Below are 21683 nucleotides of genomic sequence, written 5' to 3' on the forward strand. Positions count from 1 at the left end.
CTGGAGTATGCAAACATTAAGACATGTCCCTCTGGCTTCCAAATGACTCCTTGATTTTTTCCCTTGCTGCTACTTAGTATTTATTATCATTCTATTGCCCTTGAGACACTTTGGGGGGTGTGGTACCCAGTAACTTTCCAAAACTACTTGAGTGCTCAATCCCCAGGGACTTTTATTATACTGCTGATAACCAAACCAAAATTAGTGAGAAATTAGAAATTGTCAAATATGCTGAGGAGTGGAACTTTTTAGCTCAACAAATATTTACTGGGTGCCTGCTATGAGCCAAGCACTCAGAGAATCAGATTCCTAAGAGCTTTCACTCAATCAAGAGAAAGACACTTGAAAAAACAACAGCAATTCAGTGTTGGGCACAATAACTGAGTTAAGTTTAAAGAGAGGTGGCTGCCTAGAAGGAAACATTGGGTACAGGAAGGAATACATACGAGCTAATGCTGGGTTTGAGGCACAGGCATTGAGTTAACCAGGTAGGTAGAGGGAGAAGAGCATCTCTAGAGGTTAGAACAGCAGAGGTAGAGCCGTGGAGTTGTGAAAATGCATGGCATGTTAAAGGAAGCCCGTTTTTTCTTTTCTTTTTTTTTTTTTTTTAATTAAAATCGCTTGACCAACAAATGTGTACCTTACTCCCTTCTTTCTAAAGTTGAGGGGGGAAATCAGTGGTAAAGGAAAAGAGATAGAGAGTGCCTGGAGAAGGAAAGGCCCTGCCCCAGTCCTCCTCTCAGCGATGACTTGGATGTCATTTGAGCAGCAGAGTGTGGGGATTTCCATACGCTGCTTTTATGTCACCTGCCTGCCTCCCAACCAACCACTGACTTCGGCAAGCAGCAGCTGCTCATCCCTTCACCTTAGTCACGCACCCAGAGCTGCCAGGGCTGCCGTCCCTGCCAGCTATGAGCCAGGAAATCAGAAGCAGGAAAGAAGAAGCAACCAGGGCCCTGCCCAAGATAACATTTCAAAGCAGGTCGTCTTTCTCGGCATGCCTGACCGATGGGCTGGCCCTGACCCTTTAAAGAGACAGAAGGACCCACTGACTGTTATTCTCAGCCTGCCTTGTCAGTCCACATACGTGCTCATCTGAGCAGAGGATGCTACCATCTATCAAGCAGTCATTGTTTCCTCATGTCATGCCATGACACCTTTCTTTTTTAAATGGAAGAAACAAACTCCGAGAGGTTAAGGAAGGTCAAAGAGCTAGCATGTGAACTACAGGGCAGGTTATTTGAGTTGTATGTTCTCTGTGTTGTCCCACCTTGCCAAGTACGTTTGGGAATTTATATGCTATGGGGGATTTGAGCATATTGCTGGTGGTGTGGCCTCACTGGTACATAAGCCCCAGAGGCTGTCACGATAGTGATATTGTTGGCTGAAGGACGGAACCTATGATGGGAATACGACAATGCAAAGTTGTGTCTTGTTTGTTTTTAAATCCATATGACTGAAGAGGGAAAACATTTTGTGTCAAAATGGTATGTTCTTATAAGGAAATCCATAAATATGCGGGTAGAAGCACAGAAGAAAATATTGGGGGAGAATAAAAGGAAACAAACAGAAGTCACATCATTTATGGTATTGATTCAATCCCATAAGCATTTATTTAGGGCAAAGTATGTACACCAAGCACAGGGGATATAAAGATGAGCAAGACAATTGTCACCTTCAGGGAACTTTTGGTATGATGAGGAAGAGTGACCCAGAAATAACTGCAATCCAATAAAATAAGTGTATTTGGGGTTCAAAGGAAACCCAAAGGATTGGGGAGAAAGGATTCAGAAAAAACATCACAGGGAAGGTGACATTTAAGCTGGTCTAAAAAGATGACTAGGTGTTCCCCAACTAGGGGAGGGCATTCCGGGAAGGGAGAACAGAATGTGAAGTCAAGTCCAGAAGTAAAACAAAAATACATGGCATATTCTGGTAACAGAGTATAGCCTGCTTTAGGTGAATCAAAAGGAACAGCAGAACACGAGGTGGGAGAGGCAGGCTGGGGCCAGATTATGAAGTCAGCTGGCTAAACTGTCCCTCCCAGTGTGGCAGTGAACCATGGCTGGTGTGTGAACGGTTACTGTCCCATGATGACATAAGGGCAGAAACAGAGAGAATTTAGACATTTTTATAGCAATTTGACAGAGAAAATGGCCATTAAATTCAATAAAAACTTTGGGCTTGCATAATGTATGGGTTTTTTTAAGTGTATTGCCACCCACCTCCATCTCCTTAGTAGTGGTTGTTAATTGGAAAATATTAAACCACATACAGTTTGAAAAACACTGAGCTTGAAATTAACATTTTCCTAATATATATTAAAACAGAACACAGGCATGGTGTAGGCTTTAGACACACACTGCCAACGCGACCTTGGGCAGACACCACCGATTGTCTATCCGATAGCCATTCCCCATTTTTCCTTAGTTTATGGAACTGTGCTCTTGCTTGGGCAATATGTTAAAGAAAGGTGGGCTTCTCTCCCACTTGCCAGGGCTTGAAATAAGACTGGTCAAAGCCAAGGACGATATCCCATTCCCCTTGATGGCAACTGGTTTACGTGTAGGCATGTGACAAATGGGATATAAAAGGAAGAGCATGTAGGAGCTTCTGGGGGAAAAGTATACTTCCTGACAGACAGTAAGAAGTCCTGCTACCTTTTATCCTGGCTTGAATATACTTGTGCAGTGATGTAATGCTTGGAGCTACCATGAGATATGATAGCCATGAGATATGATATACTTAAGGATGAGGACAAAGAGCTGAAAGATAGAATAAACCAGTTCTCAAAATTATGACTGAGCCACTATCTCAAATCTGGAACTTTCAACCTCCAGACTTCATGACAGGAAGTAAACTGCACTTACTGCTTAAGCGCTTAGTTAGGTGTTTTGGTACCTGCAGTTGAATGCTTTTAGATTCAGATCTCCCTTAAGATCTCCATAAGGACTACTTTTCAGGAAAGTTCTCTGAACATCTGCTGATTCTTTTATTCTATGAAAACTGAACATTACACAACTTATTGTGTTCTACTAATACTTTTCTGTCAAAAATTTGAGTAAACTATGAGAGGAAATGCTCCTTCAAACTCAATTTGACCATTCAGAATGACTCGGTTAAGTGAACAAGATGGTTTAGTGGAAAATTGGTTGCCTACTCAAAATCCACTTACCACTTCCTCCTTGTTACAGAATTCCAGTTTTGTGCTGATATCTAATTATTATACATGAATCCATGGGCGGGAGTGGGGCAGGGATCCTGTTTAAGTCGATCAGCATAAGGCATTCTGTTGGCAACTATTATTAGTCTATAAAAATGCACATAACCTAATTTGGCTCGGACTTAAAAAAAAAAAATCATGCCTTGGGAATGGCTTCTTTCTTCTGCTGGACTTGAATAAGAAAGCACATGATTTCATCAGTCCTGGAAGCTCTGAGATGAAAATACTTGAGTCTTGGATGGTATCGTTGAACCTATGATATTGTTTCATCTAGAGCTTGCCCTAACTCTGGACTTCTAGTCATATGAGTTTCCCTTGATGAGGATTTTCTATTACTTGATTTCAAAATCACCATGATGCACACAGATGGAACTACCAGCTAGCTAGTTTTTGATACCTAAAGAAACCCTGGGTAGTCACACATGCACTCTTTTTAGGAAAGCTTCTTGGAATAGTCATCATAGTACTATTTAACTTTATATATTTGTAGTTTATATACATGTATCTACTAGATTATAACTCTTTGACAGTGGGGACCATGTCTTACTAACCTTTGTTCATTATTTAGCACATAGTTAGCATATTATTATGTCCTCAATAAATGTAGAGTCAAATAGCCTCTCATCTCCTTGAGGACAAAATATATGTCTGATTCACACATGAGTATTCAATATCTAGGGCAGTTCCCTATATATAATACAATTTCACTAAATATGTACTGAATGAATAAATGAATTTATAACTATGAATAGGTTTATATTAGTTGGTACAGGAGAGAACATTGGGCTTGACCTCTACTCACCAAGACTCACATCCCAGGTCGCCAGCTGTTTGACCACAGCAATTTCCTTAAACGGAGTATCTCACTCACTTGTAAAATTGGGATTATGGTTTTTCCAACAGCCTTACATCACACCAATGAAAGGTATAGTTATCCTAAGGTAAGCCCTGCTTAGGGTCATAGTCCCATTCTCATCAACCTTCCAGTCAAATGTTAAGGTTAGAAAAAAAGAAATGATTAGAAAGAATGGTGTGACTGTGTCTGTATTAAGAGTTTGGGAATTACTGTGAATAGCAGGGGCTTAGCAAAGATGTATGTCAGAATGTTGTGGTCACCTACTAGGAAGTGAAGTGCTTCATTTTTCAAATTACTGTGGTAACATCTCTTTTATTAGTACCAAAATGCTGTGCATAATCTTTGGGAAGGCTTAAGCATTAGGGAAGGATGGGCAGAAGGTCTTGTGAGATGGATTTCTAACTGTGGTAGATGTCAAGAAGTGCTTTAGTTCCTTTACATATCGTGTGAGCATATCAAACTGGCAAAAGCTGGAAAAATTAGCCTTGCTAAGAACTTAGGGAAATGGGCACCCTCAGATACAAAGGTGCAAATGGGTATAACCTTTCTAGAGATCGGGCAGGCAGTACTCATCCAAAACGAAAACACGTGTAGCCTCTGGTCTATCCTTAGCTAAGTGATTGCTTAAGGATTTGTAAAGGATTCCCTATGGAAACTTCCAATGCATGATATTATGGAGCAGCCAAAAAAAAAAAAAAAAAAAAAAAAGTATATACATGCAGAAAGAGATGAAAGGCAAGGTCACTAAAAAACAGTCCTATTGTAGACTAGTGGGATTTCAGGTGATTTCTTCTTTTCTTCCTTACATGTTTCCATAAAACCAACCAATGAAACAAAATACAAAAGAAAAAACAAACAAAACAAATAATTTAGGCATCAGGTTTAGGTCCTGTTCAACACTGATGCTCAATTTCGTGAATGCTATTGGACATTTAGCAAGCATTCTACAAAACATTTGTTTAATAAATGAATGCACAAACAATAGGAATTGGTTAAATTATTCTAAACTCAGAATGGATTCGTACATAGCCAATACAAATCATATTTTAGGACTATATTACAGGCTGGTAAAATTATCAAGGAGAAAAAGAAACTAATATTATGATTTTATTAAAAGTAAATAGCATAGAAAAATGACCTAATTTTGTATTTTAAAAAATGTGTAAATGCCTAGGAAAAGCCTGGAAGAGCATACAGCAAAAATTAACACTGGATGGTAAGTCTGTATTTTCTCCCTTTTTGTAGTTCAGGACATATTCAAGCAGAATCTGGATGACCATCTGCCAAGGACTGGTGTTGGATGGAAGCTGATTTTTATCTTAGGAGTCCAAGATTCTATTTTTCACCTAGCAGAATGCTCTGCAAGCTATGAAGTACTTACTAAAAGTATTATATTCAAATATTCAGGTGAAAACATGAGTAGAGAATCAAAAAATTAGAGAATGTTAATAACACTAAATGCTACTGTGCCAAATGCTTTATATACACCATTTTAATTAGTGCTCACAATCTTGCACATTATTACTACACTTTTTTTAAAATTTTTTTTTTTTAATGTTTATTTATTTTGGGGACAGAGAGAGAAAGAGCATGAATGAGGGAGGGGCAGAGAGAGAGGGAGACACAGAATCGGAAGCAGGTTCCAGGCTCTGAGCCATCAGCCCAGAGCCTGACGCGGGGCTCGAACTCACGGACCGTGAGATCGTGACCTGAGTTGAAGTCGGACGCTTAACCGACTGAGCCACCCAGGCTCCCCTATTACTACACTTTTTTAAGTTTATTTATTTTGAGAGCAAGAGCACATGAGTGGGGGAGGGGCAGAGAGAGAGGAGAGAGGGAATCCCAAGCAGGCTCTGCGATGTCAGTGCAGAGGCTGACGCAAGGCTCAATCTCACGAACAATGAGATCGTGACCTGAGCTGAAACCAAGAAGATGCTTAACTGACTGAGCCACCCAGACGCCCCTTTCAGATGAGAGAAACAGATCCAAAGAGGTTGTGACCTGCTTGAGATGACACAGCCAGTTGTTGAACCTAAGTCTGTCATACTTCAAAGCCATGCTTAATTAACTAGAAGGAATCCTAAAGAATACCTTAATTCAGCTCCTTTATAAAAGAGGCAATTTTCCCATCATAGAATGACATACAAACACTACATATTCTCTTATGTTCTTTAGTATCTTTTGTTGTTGAAATATGAAACTCAACTTACTAATAGGCAGAATATGGCCAATTTCTTCATTAGCCCATAAGCAGCTTCTAGAACCACAGGGTTGCTATAGCAAGCAAACCAAACTCCATGTTCTATCCCAGGCATTATTATAGCAGAGCACTGAGCTAATTTCACTGATGACTTATTTGTTCTAGTCAAGCCTCTGACCTGGGCGAGCTTTTAATCAATAAGAGACAACTGTCTGGCCAGTAGGCATTAAACTATGATCCCCTAGTCTATCTTAAAATGTAACTAGACATCTACAGATTAATTATGCCAAACAGTTGAGATCTTCTGAGCCAAGGAATCCTAATGTGGTCCAAAATCTAAGCGAGTAACTTTCCCAAAAGACAGATTAGTAAAGAATAATAATAATGATCTAAAATATTAAGATTGAAGGCTTGTCCAGTTCTTGCCTTTAAGTAAGTTAAAAATAAAAAACAAAATGTTGAATGAGATGATATGGGTACCGTACTCGTTCTGAATTGGTAAAGGGTTATTTCCTTACTTCTATGCACCTCATTTTGGAGGTTTCACTGAATGAGATCAGGATCTGCTTTCTCGTTACAACTAAAATCTAGAGTTCCCAGAATGACACAAGAACATAAGAAATTAATATTACAGGATGTTTTTTTATACTATATCCTTTAAGAAAAATAAATGCCATGTGAGGACGTGAGGAACACAAAAAGAGACACACTTGAAGATTTCTGACCAGAGATAATTTCCTTTTTCTAAAAATAAGTTATAAATACTTTTTCCATTTATCAAAGTTCCACAAATTCCCAAAATTACTGAATCTTCTTCATTCTTCAGGAATTATTCATTCACAGGGTAAACCACCTACAAAAAAAAATTATATTAGAAAATTAGATTTTAAACATCATGCCAGACCTATGGAGTTAGGGAATTAAGACCAGTAGAAATGAATGCCTCAGCCAAGTACTATTAACCAATTGCCACAATAATTCTAAACCAGTCATGAAATAAAAGACACAGAGTCTTAAATTCTAGTTTTGCCTAAAAAGCCTCACTGAAACTGTTCAATCCAATACATTTTTTCATCTTTAGAAGTCTGTTAAAGTAAAAACTATACATATTTATTTATTTACTCAAAAATATCGTCCCAAAAAGTCCAGAGCAGTGTATTTTTACAGATATTCAAGAGAAGAGACTTTGCAAACCCTTCGTTGCTGATTCAAGTATGTTTGGCAAAGATCCACGAAGTGGATGGCAAAAGGTCAGTTCTGTATACAAGGTGCTTCCTGTGGAAAGTTACTTACTTTATCCCCAGGGCAAAATAAGGGTAATGTTTTGAATCCACTTAGAAATCAGAAAGGGAGAGTAGGAGAGGATAGGGTTGCTGGTCTAAGTCAATCACTACCATGCTTCTCTCCAAACAGTTCTCACCCACCCTCACCCCCAGTCCCTATCCCAGAAGGCAGAGAGAACAATGCTTCAAAAAGTAATTTGGGCTAGCCAATTCTTCAAGTCCAATGAAAGTGCTTCCTTCATCTAGCTATTATTATTCCCAGTATATGGTTTAGAAAACATAAGCCTGATCAACAACACAAACATCTAACCTGTTTTCTAAAAGGCTAAAAGGAAGAATACACTTAAGGAAGGGTTTGAGCAGGAAAGATAACCAAAAATGAAACCACTCAACATTGTAAGAGACAGCAGTCCACAGCACTGTTACCTCTTTTGCCACTAACTATATCTCAGGAGGGGCTACTCCTGAAAGCTTCTGGATGTCAACCTCTTGGTTATATATCTGGGTGTAAAGTCCTTGCTTGACAGAAGAGACCTTTCTCATGCTGGCATTTTCTAGGTATTAAACAATAAATATCTATTGAATAAATAAATGTTTAAATAGCAAGGAAGGACACTTTTGCTGGATTTTGTTGGAACCATATTTTCATACATAATCAGTTGTATGTGTGTATATGAAATCAGCATATTTTAAGCATACTTTAACCAAATATTAAGTTCTGTTAAATAGTAAATACTGAGTATCCCCACTGCCTGGTGCTAGTCCTTTCATTTCTTTCAATGATTTTAGCACCCAAACTGGGTTCTCAAGGTTCCTTCTAACTCCTAAAGGCAGAAAAACAGACACTAGCTGTTAATGTTCCTCTTTAACATTTCTAAGTAGGGTCTAAGTTCCTCTAGTTTTTCTTTCAGTAAAAGAAATAGTCCTAAGATAAAAGAAAGTGTTTAGAATCACCACCATCATCCACTTATTTTTCCTTAAGAGCAGTTTTCAAGTCACTGCCTTTGCTACTATTAAATCTTTAGATAGTTTATACTTAGCAATATCCCTGCTACTTCTTCAGTTTAAGCCAATGGTTCCTTAAGAAGGGTCCACCTGAAAATTATCTAGGAGTTTGAGTCAACAGGAGATCAGGGCCCAGGGCTTGTGAATTTTGGAAAACAGTGCTCAGGTGATTACAAAGTGCACCTCTGGCTGAATGTAGCCCACATTTATATTAACTCCCAATCTACTAAATTCAAGGTACAATTAAGACCTGTCTTATTTAGGATATAACATTAAAATCTACATAGGTTTTTGAAGTAAGGAACTTTCATGATCATTATTGGGAAGATCTAGGTTTGCAAAAATATTTTTCCTTTGAAGCTATCATCAGAAAAATGTGGTCTAATAGTCTAAGAGATATCAATTTAGTTCGGTTTATCTTATAACAGTGTAGACAGTAGTGTTGGATTTTACAGCCAATGACCTGGTTATTGAGTTATATATACCTACACATTTCAGCAACAGGTCTTTCTAATTTGCATTCATAATAAAGTTTTAGGATTGAAGATCAAGACTATGTGCAGTCCTAAAAATGAGTAGGCTGGTAACCAGACCTCATTAAGTGCAAGGAATGAAGTGTAAAGCATCCATGTTTTGGAGAACATAAAAGACCTAGACTCTAGTTTTAATTCCACCAGCTACCCATTCTTAACTTGGGCAAGTCTTTTTTTCACTTCACTTTTTGTCCATTTCCCAATGGGGGTTGGGGAAATAGGATACCTGGGACCAAAGCAGATCCAAACACCTGTTCCTCTTCCAAAAGCAGTAGTATGCTGAAAATGAAAACATGACATCTGAATTCTAAGAGAGGCCCTACATGGATTCAGATTGTTCTTGCCATAATTGGGATTCAAAAACACATAATCAGGTCATATAATCAACAGACCTCAATTGGATGTCTGCTATCCACAACTCCCAACATATGGGCTATTCCATTCTGGCTTCTATTTGATAGTTTACAAATCCTATTTGTACACCTGTCATTTAATCATCACAATGACTCTTTGAAGTAAACTAAGGTTAAGAAAGTTAAGGACTTGCCCAAGACCACACAATCAGTTAAACATCAGGTTTTCTAAGTCCAAAGCTCTTGCATTTTCTTTTACACACAAATGAAGTACACAGGTATCCCTCTCACTTTGTCCCAATAATATAAAGAAAACTATGATATTTTCTAGTCCTTGTGAATTTGTGCTAATTATGACAACAGTTGTAGCACTTTTGTGGTAGACATGAAGTCCAAGAGATGCTTCTGATGCTCCTAAAATTAGCATTTTTAAAAATCACCCTTTTTTATCAAGACAGGCTTGGCATTAGCACCAACACTTTATACAACTGCTTAGGAAGAGTAAGAATATAAACAAGGAAACCGTGTACAAATGTTGAGATTCCAGGTCTTTAAAAATAATCAATAGGTATAATTATACTTTTAAAGAACACCCCCTCCCCCCCCCCACACACACCCAAACTTACTTATTTTACAAAATGATTCACTATGGAATTTCTTTAAATAACCATGTAATCTAAAAGCCACTTAAGTATGTCATGTACACACAGAGTAGATATACCATACTAAATATAAAAATCACAAAATATGTTATGGGTCTTTTTATAAATTAAAAAAGTGAAATCCACAGAGGTTTAATGTATTGATGAATGTTAAATGTAGCTGAAACAAAATACATGCTAAGCTAGACAATCAAAATTAAGCCTCAGGACTTTCAGCCTAGACTATTTTCTACTACATAGTGATACTTCTTATCAGCTTGGAACAGGTTCCTTATCTGTCCTTTTTTTACAGCTCAATGAGTAAGACTAGCTATGTATGAAATTCTAAAGAGGCAGTAGAGAGGTGAAAGAGAAAGAAACCAGGCTATTACTGTTATATTAGTATGTGACTTTGACATTATCTCTCAGCTATTATTAAGTTAAAACTGGCAGTGTGATATGGATGTTGGGCAGTGGAAGGGGTGGGCAAAAAGCAGAGGGAATCTGCCTGGAGACAATAGGTTGCAGATCTGATCCTGCAACTTACCTTGGAAGTCATTCCATATCTATAGGCCTTAGTTCCTCATTTATTTATTCATTTAATTAATATTCCTCTGTTGAGCACCTACTATGTGACAGGCAAAATTATAGGTCCTGGGAATATGACAGTGAGTAAAGCAGAAAATTCTTTTTTTTTTTTCTATTAGAAAACCAGTATGTTCTGAAATTTTTTATTTATTTTTTAATTTAAATTTTAGTTAACATACAGTGCAATACTGGTTTCAGGAGAATTCAGTGCTTCATCACTTACATACAATAGCCAGTGCTCATGACAACAAATGCCCTCCTTAGTACCCATGTTTTAAAAAATGTTTATTGATTTATTTTGAGAGAGACAGAGAGAGAATTAGCAAGCAGAGGAAGGGCAGAGAGAGGGAGAGAGAGAATCCCAAACATGTTCTGAGTTATTCCCCGTAGAGCAGGACTCAGGGCTCCATCTCATAAACCGTGAGATCATGACCTAAGCCAAAGTCAAGAGTCAGATGAGCATCTGACGGAGCCACCCAGGCACCCCAAGCAGAAAATTCTTCTCAGAGCTTACATTGTAGTTGCAGTAAAACAATGCAGATAATAAATACATACCTAATATGCAGGCAGTGATGTTAAGAGTAGCCACTAGCCCTATGTGGCTATTAAAATTAAAATTAAATAAAACTAAAAATTCAGTTCTTCAGTTTTACTACCACATTTTAAGGGCTCAGTAGCCACACAGGGCTAGTGGCTACCAGAGTGGAGAGTGAAGGTACAGAATATTTTCATTATCACAGCAAGTTCTACTGGATAGTGCTGGGACAGAGTGATGGGGAAGGGATGTTATTTCAGATGGGAGTGTTGAGTGAAAGCATCTCTAATAAGGAGACTATGGGACAGAGAACTAGGAATGGGTTAAGTTGCTATCTGAAGAAAGAGTTCCAAACAAAAGATCATTTATCTGTGGTATTGCTGTATACACATAACTTAAAGTCCCTTTCAGCATTAAAATTTGGATTCAAAGTTCTTTTAAAAAATGGTCTGAGGTTTTAGTATTATTAGAAGCATGGTACAAAAGAAATAAATAATTCTATTTTTCTTTTGCAGAAAGCAATGCTTCCATGTACTGCCTACTCCCTATTTAAAAGACCCACATCAGAAACAAGGAATGAAGAATATTTTCCTTTTAGTTCCTTTAAGTCAGACAACTGAATATTCTGAACTTCCAAAACCATTATTCCTTCTGACTCTAACATAACTCTAAAGGCTTTTATCAAGCCCCTTTTTGAAAGATACATTCTCCCCTCCTTAAATCCACTGAATGATTCTCAACTTATTAGCATCATTTACTCCCTACATTAGAAACTGAAAATTATTTTTTAAGTATACTTAAGCATCCAGGTGAATTACCTTTTGAATAGAATGTTCTCTGGTGACTGCTAAATCTATAAAGCACAAATTTGAAGCAATAACCCTATGTATTATCTTCCCAATCAGAAAGTATTATGCTCACCATTTCATATCTTAAATCCTAGGGCTCTCATGCATTCCTTGTGGGCCTCAATTAGGTGTCCACAGTGCTCTTCTCCTTTCTCAATGATGCTATAAAACAAAATGTACTTGTTATCTAACAAAGTAGGCATTAGTACATTAATAGTAAATATGCATGACAGTGACGGGGAATGAGGCAGAACATGGATCTGATAGAATGTAGTTGGAGTTAAAGAAATAATTATGCATATCAAATATTGCCTCTAGTTCATATCAAAGGAACAATACAGTTCTCTAATGAAACTGATCATCTGAATACAATACTTATGTTAAAAAAATTTTTTTAGGGGCGCCTGGGTGGCTCAGTTGGTTAAGCGGCCGACTTCAGCTCAGGTCATGATCTCGCGGTCCGTGAGTTCGAGCCCCGCATCAGGCTCTGTGCTGACAGCTCAGAGCCTGGAGCCTGTTTCAGATTCTGTGTCTCTCTCTCTGGCCCTCCCCCGTTCATGCTCTGTCTCTCTCTGTCTCAAAAATAAATAAACGTTAAAAAAAAAATAAAAAAAAATTTTTTTTAATGTTTATTCATTTTTGAGAGACAGAGCATGAACGGGAGAGGAGCAGAGAGGGAGGCAGACAGAATTGGAAGCAGGCTCCAGGCTCTGAGCTGTTAGTACAGAGCTCCAAGCGGGGCAAACCCACCAACCTCAGATCACGGCAAAGCTTAACCAACCGAGCCACTCAGGCGCCCCTGAATACAATACTTAAGTTAAATGAAGGACAGAGAGAGGAACTGAATTTTTTGCCTATCACAGAGGAATTAAATCTTTTATTCTGCTCTACATTCAAATAGACCTAAGTAAATCTCCTTCTAATCACAATACACCCAACAACATAAACGGCAAGATCTGTCAGACAACAGCAAGCAGCCTGATGAGCCTCCCTCACAATGATCAAAGAACTTTTTACACTAAGTAAAATCTAGGATCACACAGCTTTTTATTTCTAGGGCCTGAAAATGTAACTTTAGCAAAGATCAAGTTAAGTCAAATTTAATTACAGGAAAAAATTGACTCCTGACTATAGATATTTTGGCATAGTGGTCTGAGACAATTAATGCAAAAGCAATTTGAAGGATAGGTTCTCCTTCTTTAGAGATCCAAATCCTATATATCCTTCAATTGCGCAATGAATAGCTCATTCATTACAAATGAATGAATGTTTGGTGAAGATAACAGCTAGTATTCCCTGATCATTTTTTGAATACTGTGTAAGACCTGTATCATTAAACCGTACAGGAATCCTAGAGGCAGACACACTTTTATTAGGCCCATTTCAGACATAGGAGGCAGGTGTGTTAAATAATTTACTCAAAGTCGCAAAGTTGGTGGACCAGATTCAAACCTTGACTCTGGATTCCAAGTTCTTAGTCATGACACATTACTAGCTTTAGATTCAATAAGCACTTACTGTTAACTATGAAAGCAATTTCAGTATCAGATTGTAGTCTTTCAATTCTCCCTTCACAGTATTATTTGAAAAGTACTGAGTATTAATAAAAAGGACTGCTTTCCTATAACTCTTAACTCCATTATGCCACTTGTGATTATTTTATGTGAGGGCAAAAAAGAGGGAGAGGTTTACAATTCACATTTTCTGAGCATTCCCCCTAATGAGATTTGTTCCACAACAGAGGTTGTATAGAATGAGAACAAACAAAACCTTTTGTGGGTTGACAGGAATTCAGATGTGCTATCCTGAATACTGTCACCTATGTCAGACTGTATGATTTTTCATTCACCTACCCGGGAGTGGGGGGATAGGGGGGAGGTAAGGGGAACTCTTCAGTACCTTAAGAAATGTACCGGGTCCCACTATGCCAAAATTTTACCAGAAAATTTTACTCTTTTGTCTTGCCAAATCTTCCATCACAGCCCATACATACCACGTGGTAATAGCAATCATTAGTATCTCCACTACCTATAAGCTTCTTTAAATCAAGTAGCATCTTTACGTCTTTAGTAGACCTAGGGCAGTGCTTGACACAGAAACAGATGCTCAAAAACCCTATGAGTGTGCGAAGCGAGCCCGGTTCAATCTGACCTCTCTCCTAACCTTTCATCCATCTTTCGGGGCTGGGCTACGGGCTCAGTCAACAGACAGAGTACTGGGTCCTCTAACTCTCAAAATTGCAGCACGGCAAAGCTCGGACCAGTGAAAGCCCAAGGCTGGGCAGGGCACGGAGGTACCGTAAGGCAGCGCATGGGGCCTGCCCGCCGCTCCCTCCCCATTTGCGCACTGACCAAGCATCGCGCGCCTTCTTGGTCTCCGGACAGGCGCAGCAGGGCTTCAGAGGCTTCTTCTCCTGTGACTCAGCCGGGGCAGGGCTTGCGGCCGCCAGACCTGGCATCTTGCAAGCCTACAGCAGCAACTAGCACAGCCACCCTAAACTCTCCCAGGCTCGGCGAACGCCGATTTGCCTTCAGTCACTTCCGGCAGTGGCTCTACCTGGGACAGGAAGTCCTGCCTCTCTCAGACGGAGGGGGAGTTAGGAGGGGGAGAAAAAAAGATTTAAAATGGCGCGTGCGCAGAGAGGCTAAATGAAGGGCGCTTCTTTTGCGCAGGCGCAGGGGCGGGATGAAAGGGCAAAGGATTTGTCAATCAACTTGGGGAAGACTGGAAGAAGGGGAAAGTAGTGAGATGGTAACTCATATCTCTTAACCTCTCAATCTACCAATGGAAAACTGAAGCCCAAGAAGGTGAGATGACTTGTCCACCCTAAACAAAAGAAACATGAGTGAAAGCCAGTTTCCCTTGAGTAACAGATTAGTTCCACATATTTCATGCTCGAGTTATTATCTGCCTTCTCCTCCCTCCCCGCCCCCACCTCCATCTCTTTTGTTCTGGTTTAGTTAAAAATGATCAGCAAAGAGCTTTGAACAATCCAATCCACAAATGTGAGGGGAAAATTCTAATACTCATACCATACCCAGTACACTATTTTATAGCTCCCTTTCTAACTGATTTGATTTCAGTATGAATTGTTAATCATAGGGCAAATATACCAGTTAATAAAATTGAAAAATGACTTTTCCTTGGCATTTCTTGAGTTCAATTAGGTATATAAGTAAACTGGCACCTACTATTTGCAATTGTGAGGATTTCTTTCATGCATAAAATTGTTGGGAAAAAGGAATGAACTTATTTCTTTTTTACTTTATTATTTTTTTTAATTAATTTATTTATTTTGAGAGCGCAAGTGGGAGGAGGGGCAGAGAGAGAGGTCAGAGAGAATTCCAAGCAGGCTCTGAGATTTCAGCACAGAGCTGGAGGCAGGCCTCTATCCACCAACTCCTGACATCATGACCTGAGCTAAAATCGAGTCAGTTAAGCAACGGACTGAGCCACCCAGGTGCCCCTGGACTTATCTTTTAGAGCAGGACTTAAAGGCATAGTTCAAATAGCTGCCTAGTATATTTTAGGTAATAAAACTTTCAGTGTCACCTAACCAAGGTTTGTTTCTGTATTTCAGAGATTTAGCTCAGGGAATCTGTATGTATGTCTATGAACTGGTGCTATATACCTTTTTTTTTTTTTTCTTTGAGAGAGAGAGAGAGAGAAAGAGAGCACGTGAGTGGGGTAGGAGGAGAGATAGAGGGAGAGAATCTCAAGCAGACTCCACACTTAGCGCAGAGCCTGATGCAGGGCTTGAACCAACTGCAAGATCATGACCTGAGTCAAAATCAAGAGTTGGATGCTTAAATGACTGAGCCATCCAGGTGCCCCTGTGAACTGGTGCTATATGGAAGTAATTTCTCTGTGTGTATTTTCCAAGTTACTAAAACATCCCCATTTTGTCATCTAAAAACTTTTAATAAGCATGATTTTTACTTCATTATAGATTGATATGTTTACTAATAACAACATATTGTCCTTATATTCTCCTAGACTCACCTTTATCCACTATTATCAGTTCTTTCAACTAGGTGTTTGCTACTGCTACTTAGTATCTTGCTATTGAAACAGTGCTTCTTGGACTAGCAACATCAACATCACTTTGGAAGGTAATGTACAATAAACATGGCTGAACAAATCAATGGGGAAAAGAAAACAAACTGAAGAAAATTAAACACCACATCAAAGGGTGGGGTTCTGGATGTATTAAAAGTCTACATGTGAAAGGTCAAACTAAGAAATCAATGAAAGGTAGTGATAGTGGAGGAGCTTATCTCTTTTTTTAAAATAATCTTCCCAACTTTAGGGGTGCCTGGCTGACTCGGTGGAGTGTTTGACTCTTGATCTTTGGGTTGTGAGTTTGAACCCCACCCCATTGGGTGTAAGGTCACTTAAAAATAAAATCTTAAAAAAAAAAATCCCAACTTTAATAGCATGTCTCTGTTACTTAGGGCTCCAAAATACATTAATATAAAGTTGCTAGAGGTTATCTTTATACTGAGGGGTGGTGTACATCTGATGGCATTTCAAAAGCACAAATTTTGTCGACACAAATTGAACAAACTTTTAGAATCTCTAAAAGTAAAGAAAGAGAGTTTTATTTGAGCCCAAGTTAGGACAGCTGCCCAGGAAACACATTCTTCATAGGAATGAAAGTACTCTGGAGAATGAACAATTTTTACAGGGAATATACTTCTTTACATCTCAAAAGATGATAGATTAGCATATAAGCAGGAATCATGAATTTTATCATAAAGGAATGCAGGGAACAAGAACACTGATTGATATCTCAAGAACAGGATGGGTTTTCCTTTGTGCTACTCATTCACAAAGCAGATGTACAATGCATGTGTGGCAGTCCATAAATCAGGCTTTTGGTATGAACAAAGTTTATATACCATCATGCTAACTTAGAAAAAAATCTAAAATGGCTTCCCTTGTCCATCAGGTCTTTAGAGAGTTCTTCGCTCATCATACGTAAATATATATATATATATATATATATATATATATATATATATTTTCTTTACATCAAAATAAAGGCTTAAGGTTTTACATAGGACATGTTAAATTAATTAAACAAACCAATAGACTGATGTGGCTCTAATGCTGCAGTGGTCTACACTAAGCAAACCAAAATCTAAATCTATAAATACCTCAAGTTTACAAAATCAAAAGGCTAAGGACAGCCAATCACAGCCAACTAGGATTTACGCTGTAGCCAATCAATAATTTCCTTACTTTTCTTCCACGTTTTCTCTGTAGAAGCCTCTCTCTGTGCTCCAGTAGTGCAGCAATCATTCCTAACCATTTCTGCTGCCCACTTTGAACGAATTTTTGCTCCTAAAAATCTTAATATATCTCAGTTTATCTTTTTTTTTTTAATTTTTTTTCAACGTTTATTTATTTTTGGGACAGAGAGAGACAGAGCATGAACGGGGGAGGGGCAGAGAGAGAGGGAGACACAGAATCGGAAACAGGCTCCAGGCTCCGAACCATCAGCCCAGAGCCGGACGCGGGGCTCGAACTCACGGACCGCGAGATCGTGACCTGGCTGAAGTCGGACCCTTAACCGACTGCGCCACCCAGGCGCCCCTCAGTTTATCTTTTAATAGAAACTATAGACAAATGTAACAAATGATGAATGGGTCAAAGATATTTGAAATATCTAAATCCAACAAGGGATTGATTCTAGAATATTTAAGGAACTTATAGAAAGTAATGATAAGAGAATAGCAACCCCAATAGAGAAATGGAAAAGGGATATGAACAGACAGTATATAGAAGCAGAAATATTCAAACAACTTGTTTTTGTTTGCCTACTTATTAAAGGCAAGAGAATATGTAGAATACACAGAAGAGAAAAACTGAGGCCAACACTCATAAAAAGAGCTATTCCAAAGGAGTACTAGTCATAGAAATAGAAAATAAAACAACAATGAGGTATCACTTTATACCCATTAGACTGACAAAAATTAGCAAACTGAATAATGCCAAGTACTAGTAAGGATGCAGGAATCCTCCCAGGTGACTGTTGGGAATGTGGAATGGTCTTGCCATTTTGGAGGGCAGTTAGTCAGTATCCAGTTAATTTAAGAATAGGTGCATATTCTGTGATTCAGCAATTCTATTTCTGGATCTGTATTGAGAAGAACTTCCCAGCAAGTCCATAAGGGAACGTATATGGGAATAATTGTCACAGCATGCTTCTGTGGCAGAGAACTGGAGGCAATGTGGGCATTCATGACTGTGGGGGTGGACAGGGAAATGGAGTGTACTGTGCACATACTGGAAGAAATTGACAACATACACAAAATAACATGGAAAAATTTTTTAAAGCGTATGGGTAGTGAGAAAAGGTAAGAAAGAGAATGGATACATAGCCCAATACCATTCACATAAAATTAAAGAAGGGGTACGAAAACCAAAAAGACACACAAGAATACATATGTATAAAAAGACTTGCTTTTGACAGAATGGGGGAAGAGAATAGGGATAAAAACTTTGCTTTTGACAGAATGGGGGAAGAGAATAGGGGGAAGAGAATAGGGTCCCTTGCAGGGACCAATGATGACAATGTGTCATGCAGAGTAGGATAAAGAAGTCAATTATCTACATTTGAAAAACAAGGAAAACTACACTGGTCGCATCCCACTAAATGTACTTTGGAAAATACTGCTTCATGGGTAGCAAATGAATTTAATAATTTTGATGTCCTTTTTCACTACCCTTTTAGGTGATATGGAACAAAGTTAAGTTTTATTTGAAGAGCTTAAGTCATGTCCTTGCTTTTAAGTAAAAAATAATGATTTTGTCATAAAAAGATATTGTGAATTTGCAGATGACATACTTTGATCTTATCATACTCATTTTGGTGCCCCAACAGCAGTTAGCACATGGTAGACACAGCATAAAGTTTTATTTAGACAAATTATTCCCAAGAAAGCTTTATTTTGCCCTGTTACTACAAAGAATCTAGAAGTATTTTTTCCCATAGAAAAATCTCTTATCCAGGAATGTCTGGGTGGCTCAGTCAGTTCAGTGTCTGACTTTTGATCTCAGCTCAGGTCTTGATCTCAGGGTTTTCAGTTTGGGCTGGCATTGGGCACAGTGTGGGCCCTCACGTTGGCCCCTGCATTGGGTGAAAAAGAAAAGATCTCTTAAATAAGCAAAGAAACAAATGTTGAACTGATTTTTCCCTCTAGTAATATCCAAGAATCCCCATATTGGCACTGATAATTCTTTTTTCCTTTTTTTGTGAATATAATTTATTGTCAAATTGGCTTACATACCACACGCAGTGCTCATCCCCAGAAGTGCCCTCCTCAATGCCCATCACTCATTTTCCCCTCTTCCCTACCCCCCACCAACCCTCAGTTTGTTTTCTGTATTTAAGAGTCTCTTGTGGTTTGCCTCCCTTCCTCTCTGTTTGTAACTATTTTTCCCCCTCCCTTCCCCCATGGTCTTCTGTTAAGTTTCTTAAGATCCACATATGAATGAAAACATATGATATCTGTCCTTCTCTGACTGACTTATTTCACTCAGCATAATACTTTCCAGTCCCATCCATGTTGCTGCAAATGGTATGATTTCATTCTTTCTCATTGCTAAGTACTATCCCATATATATATAAACCACATCTTCTTTATCCATTCATCAGTTGATGGACATTTAGGCTCTTTCCATAATTTAGCTATTGTTGAAAGCACTGCTATAAACATTGGGTTACACGTGACCCTATGCATCAGCACTCCTGTATCCCTTGGGTACATTCCTAGTAGTGCTATTGCTGGGTTATAGGATAGATCTATTTTTAATTTTTTGAGGAACCTCCACACTGTTTTCCAGAGTGGCTGCACCAGTTTGCATTCCCACCAACAGTGCAAGAGGGTTCCTGTTTCTCCCCATCCTCGCCAGCATCTGTAGTTTCCTGATTTGTTCATTTTACCCACTCTGACTGGTATGAGGTGGTGTCTCAAGTGGCTTTGATTTGTATTTCCCTGATGATGAGTGACATTGAGCATCTTTTCATGTGTCTGTTGCCCATCTGGATGTCTTCTTTGGAAAATTGTCTATTCATGTCTTCTGACCATTTCTTCACTAGATTATTTGGGTTTTTTGGGGTGTTTGGTATAGATTTTTGGATACTAGCCCTTTATCTGATATATCATTTGCAAATATCTTTGCCCATTCCATCAGTTGACTTTTAGTTTTGTTGATTGTTTCCTTTGCAGTGCAGAAGCTTTTTATCTTCATGAGGTCCCAATGTTCAATTTTGCTTTTAATTCCCTTGCCTTTGGAGATGTGTTGAGTAAGAAATTGCTGCGACTGAGGTCAAAGAGGTTGTTGCCTGCTTTCGCCTCTAGGGTTTTGGTGGTTTCCTGTCTCACGTTTAGGTCTTTCATCTATTTTGAGTTTATTTTTGTGTATGGTGTAAGAAAGTGGTCTAGTTTCATTGTTCTGCATGTTGCTGTCCAGCTCTACCAGCGGCATTTTCTAAAGAGACTTTTTTCCATTGGATGCTCTTTCCTGCTTTGTCAAAGATTAGTCGGTCATACATTTGTGGATCCATTTCTGGGTTCTCTATTCTATTCCACTGTTCTATGTGTCTGTTTTTGTGCCAATACTATACTGTCTTTATGATTATAGCTTTGTAGTAGAGGCTAAAGTCTGGGACTGTGATGCCTCCTGCTTTGGTTTCCTTCTTCAATATTATTTTGGCTATTCAGGGACTTTTGTGGTTTGATACAAATTTTAGGATTGTTTGTTTTAGCTTTGAGAAGAATGCCAGTGCAATTTTGATTGCGATTGCATTGAATGTGTAGATTGCTTTGGGTAGTATTGACATTTTAACAATATTTATTCTTCCAATCCATGAGCATGGAGTGTTTTTCCATTTCTTTGTGTCTTCTTCAATTTCCTTCATGAACTTTCTATAGTTTTCAGTATACAGGTCTTTTACATTTTTGGTTCGGTTTGTTCCTAGGTATTTTATGGTTCTTGATGCAGTTGTAAATGGGATCAGTTTCTTTATCTTTTTCTGTTACTTCATTATTGGCATATAAAAATGCAATCTATTTATGTATATTGATTTTGTACCCTGTGACTTTGCTGAATTCATGTATCAGTTCTAGGAGTCTTGGTGGAATCTTTCTGGTTTTCCATTTAGAGTATCATGTTTTCTGCAAAAAGTGAAAGTTTGACTTCTTCTTTGCCAATTTTGATGCATTTTATTTCATTTTGTTGTCTGATTGCTGAGGCTAGGACTTCCAACACTATGTTAAACAACAGTGGTGAGAGTAGACATCTATGTCATGTTCCTGATCTCAGAGGGAAAGCTCTTGGTTTTTCCCTACTGAGGATGATATTAGCTGTGGGCTTTTCATATATGGCTTTTATGGTGTTTAAGTATGTTCCTTCTATCCCGACTTTCTTGAGGGCTTTTATTAGGAGAAGATGCTGTATTTTGTCAAATGCTTTTTCTGCATCTATTGACAGGATCATATGGTTCTTATTCTTTCTTTTATTAATGTGATGTATCACATTGATTGATTTGTGAATATTGAACCAGACCTGCAGCCCAGGAATGAATCCCATTTGATCATGGTGAATAAT

The 21683-nt window shown here is 38.5% G+C and overlaps 1 protein-coding gene across 2 annotated transcripts; it reads right to left on the bottom strand.

The window, feature by feature from the left end:
• Nucleotides 1-6042: 6042 nt before the first annotated feature.
• Nucleotides 6043-14618, bottom strand: LOC122491477 (cytochrome c oxidase copper chaperone). 2 transcript variants are annotated; one of them, XR_006299366.1, is made up of 4 exons: nucleotides 14417-14618; nucleotides 12139-12227; nucleotides 9327-9379; nucleotides 6043-7132 (listed from the first exon to the last, which is right to left on the bottom strand). XR_006299366.1 is itself a non-coding variant. In XM_043594255.1 (3 exons), exons 1-2 carry the CDS (start codon nucleotides 14521-14523, stop codon nucleotides 12143-12145), a joined length of 192 nt encoding a protein of 63 aa, XP_043450190.1. In that variant the 5' UTR covers nucleotides 14524-14616; the 3' UTR covers nucleotides 6043-7132; nucleotides 12139-12142. The 2 variants fall into 2 exon arrangements, 1 of the variants encoding a protein (XP_043450190.1); XM_043594255.1 differs by lacking the exon at nucleotides 9327-9379 and having other exon boundaries at nucleotides 14417-14616.
• Between the last annotated feature and the right edge of the window lie 7065 nt (nucleotides 14619-21683).

Source organism: Prionailurus bengalensis, chromosome C2, assembly GCF_016509475.1.
Source record: "Prionailurus bengalensis isolate Pbe53 chromosome C2, Fcat_Pben_1.1_paternal_pri, whole genome shotgun sequence".
Lineage (NCBI taxonomy): Eukaryota > Metazoa > Chordata > Mammalia > Carnivora > Felidae > Prionailurus > Prionailurus bengalensis.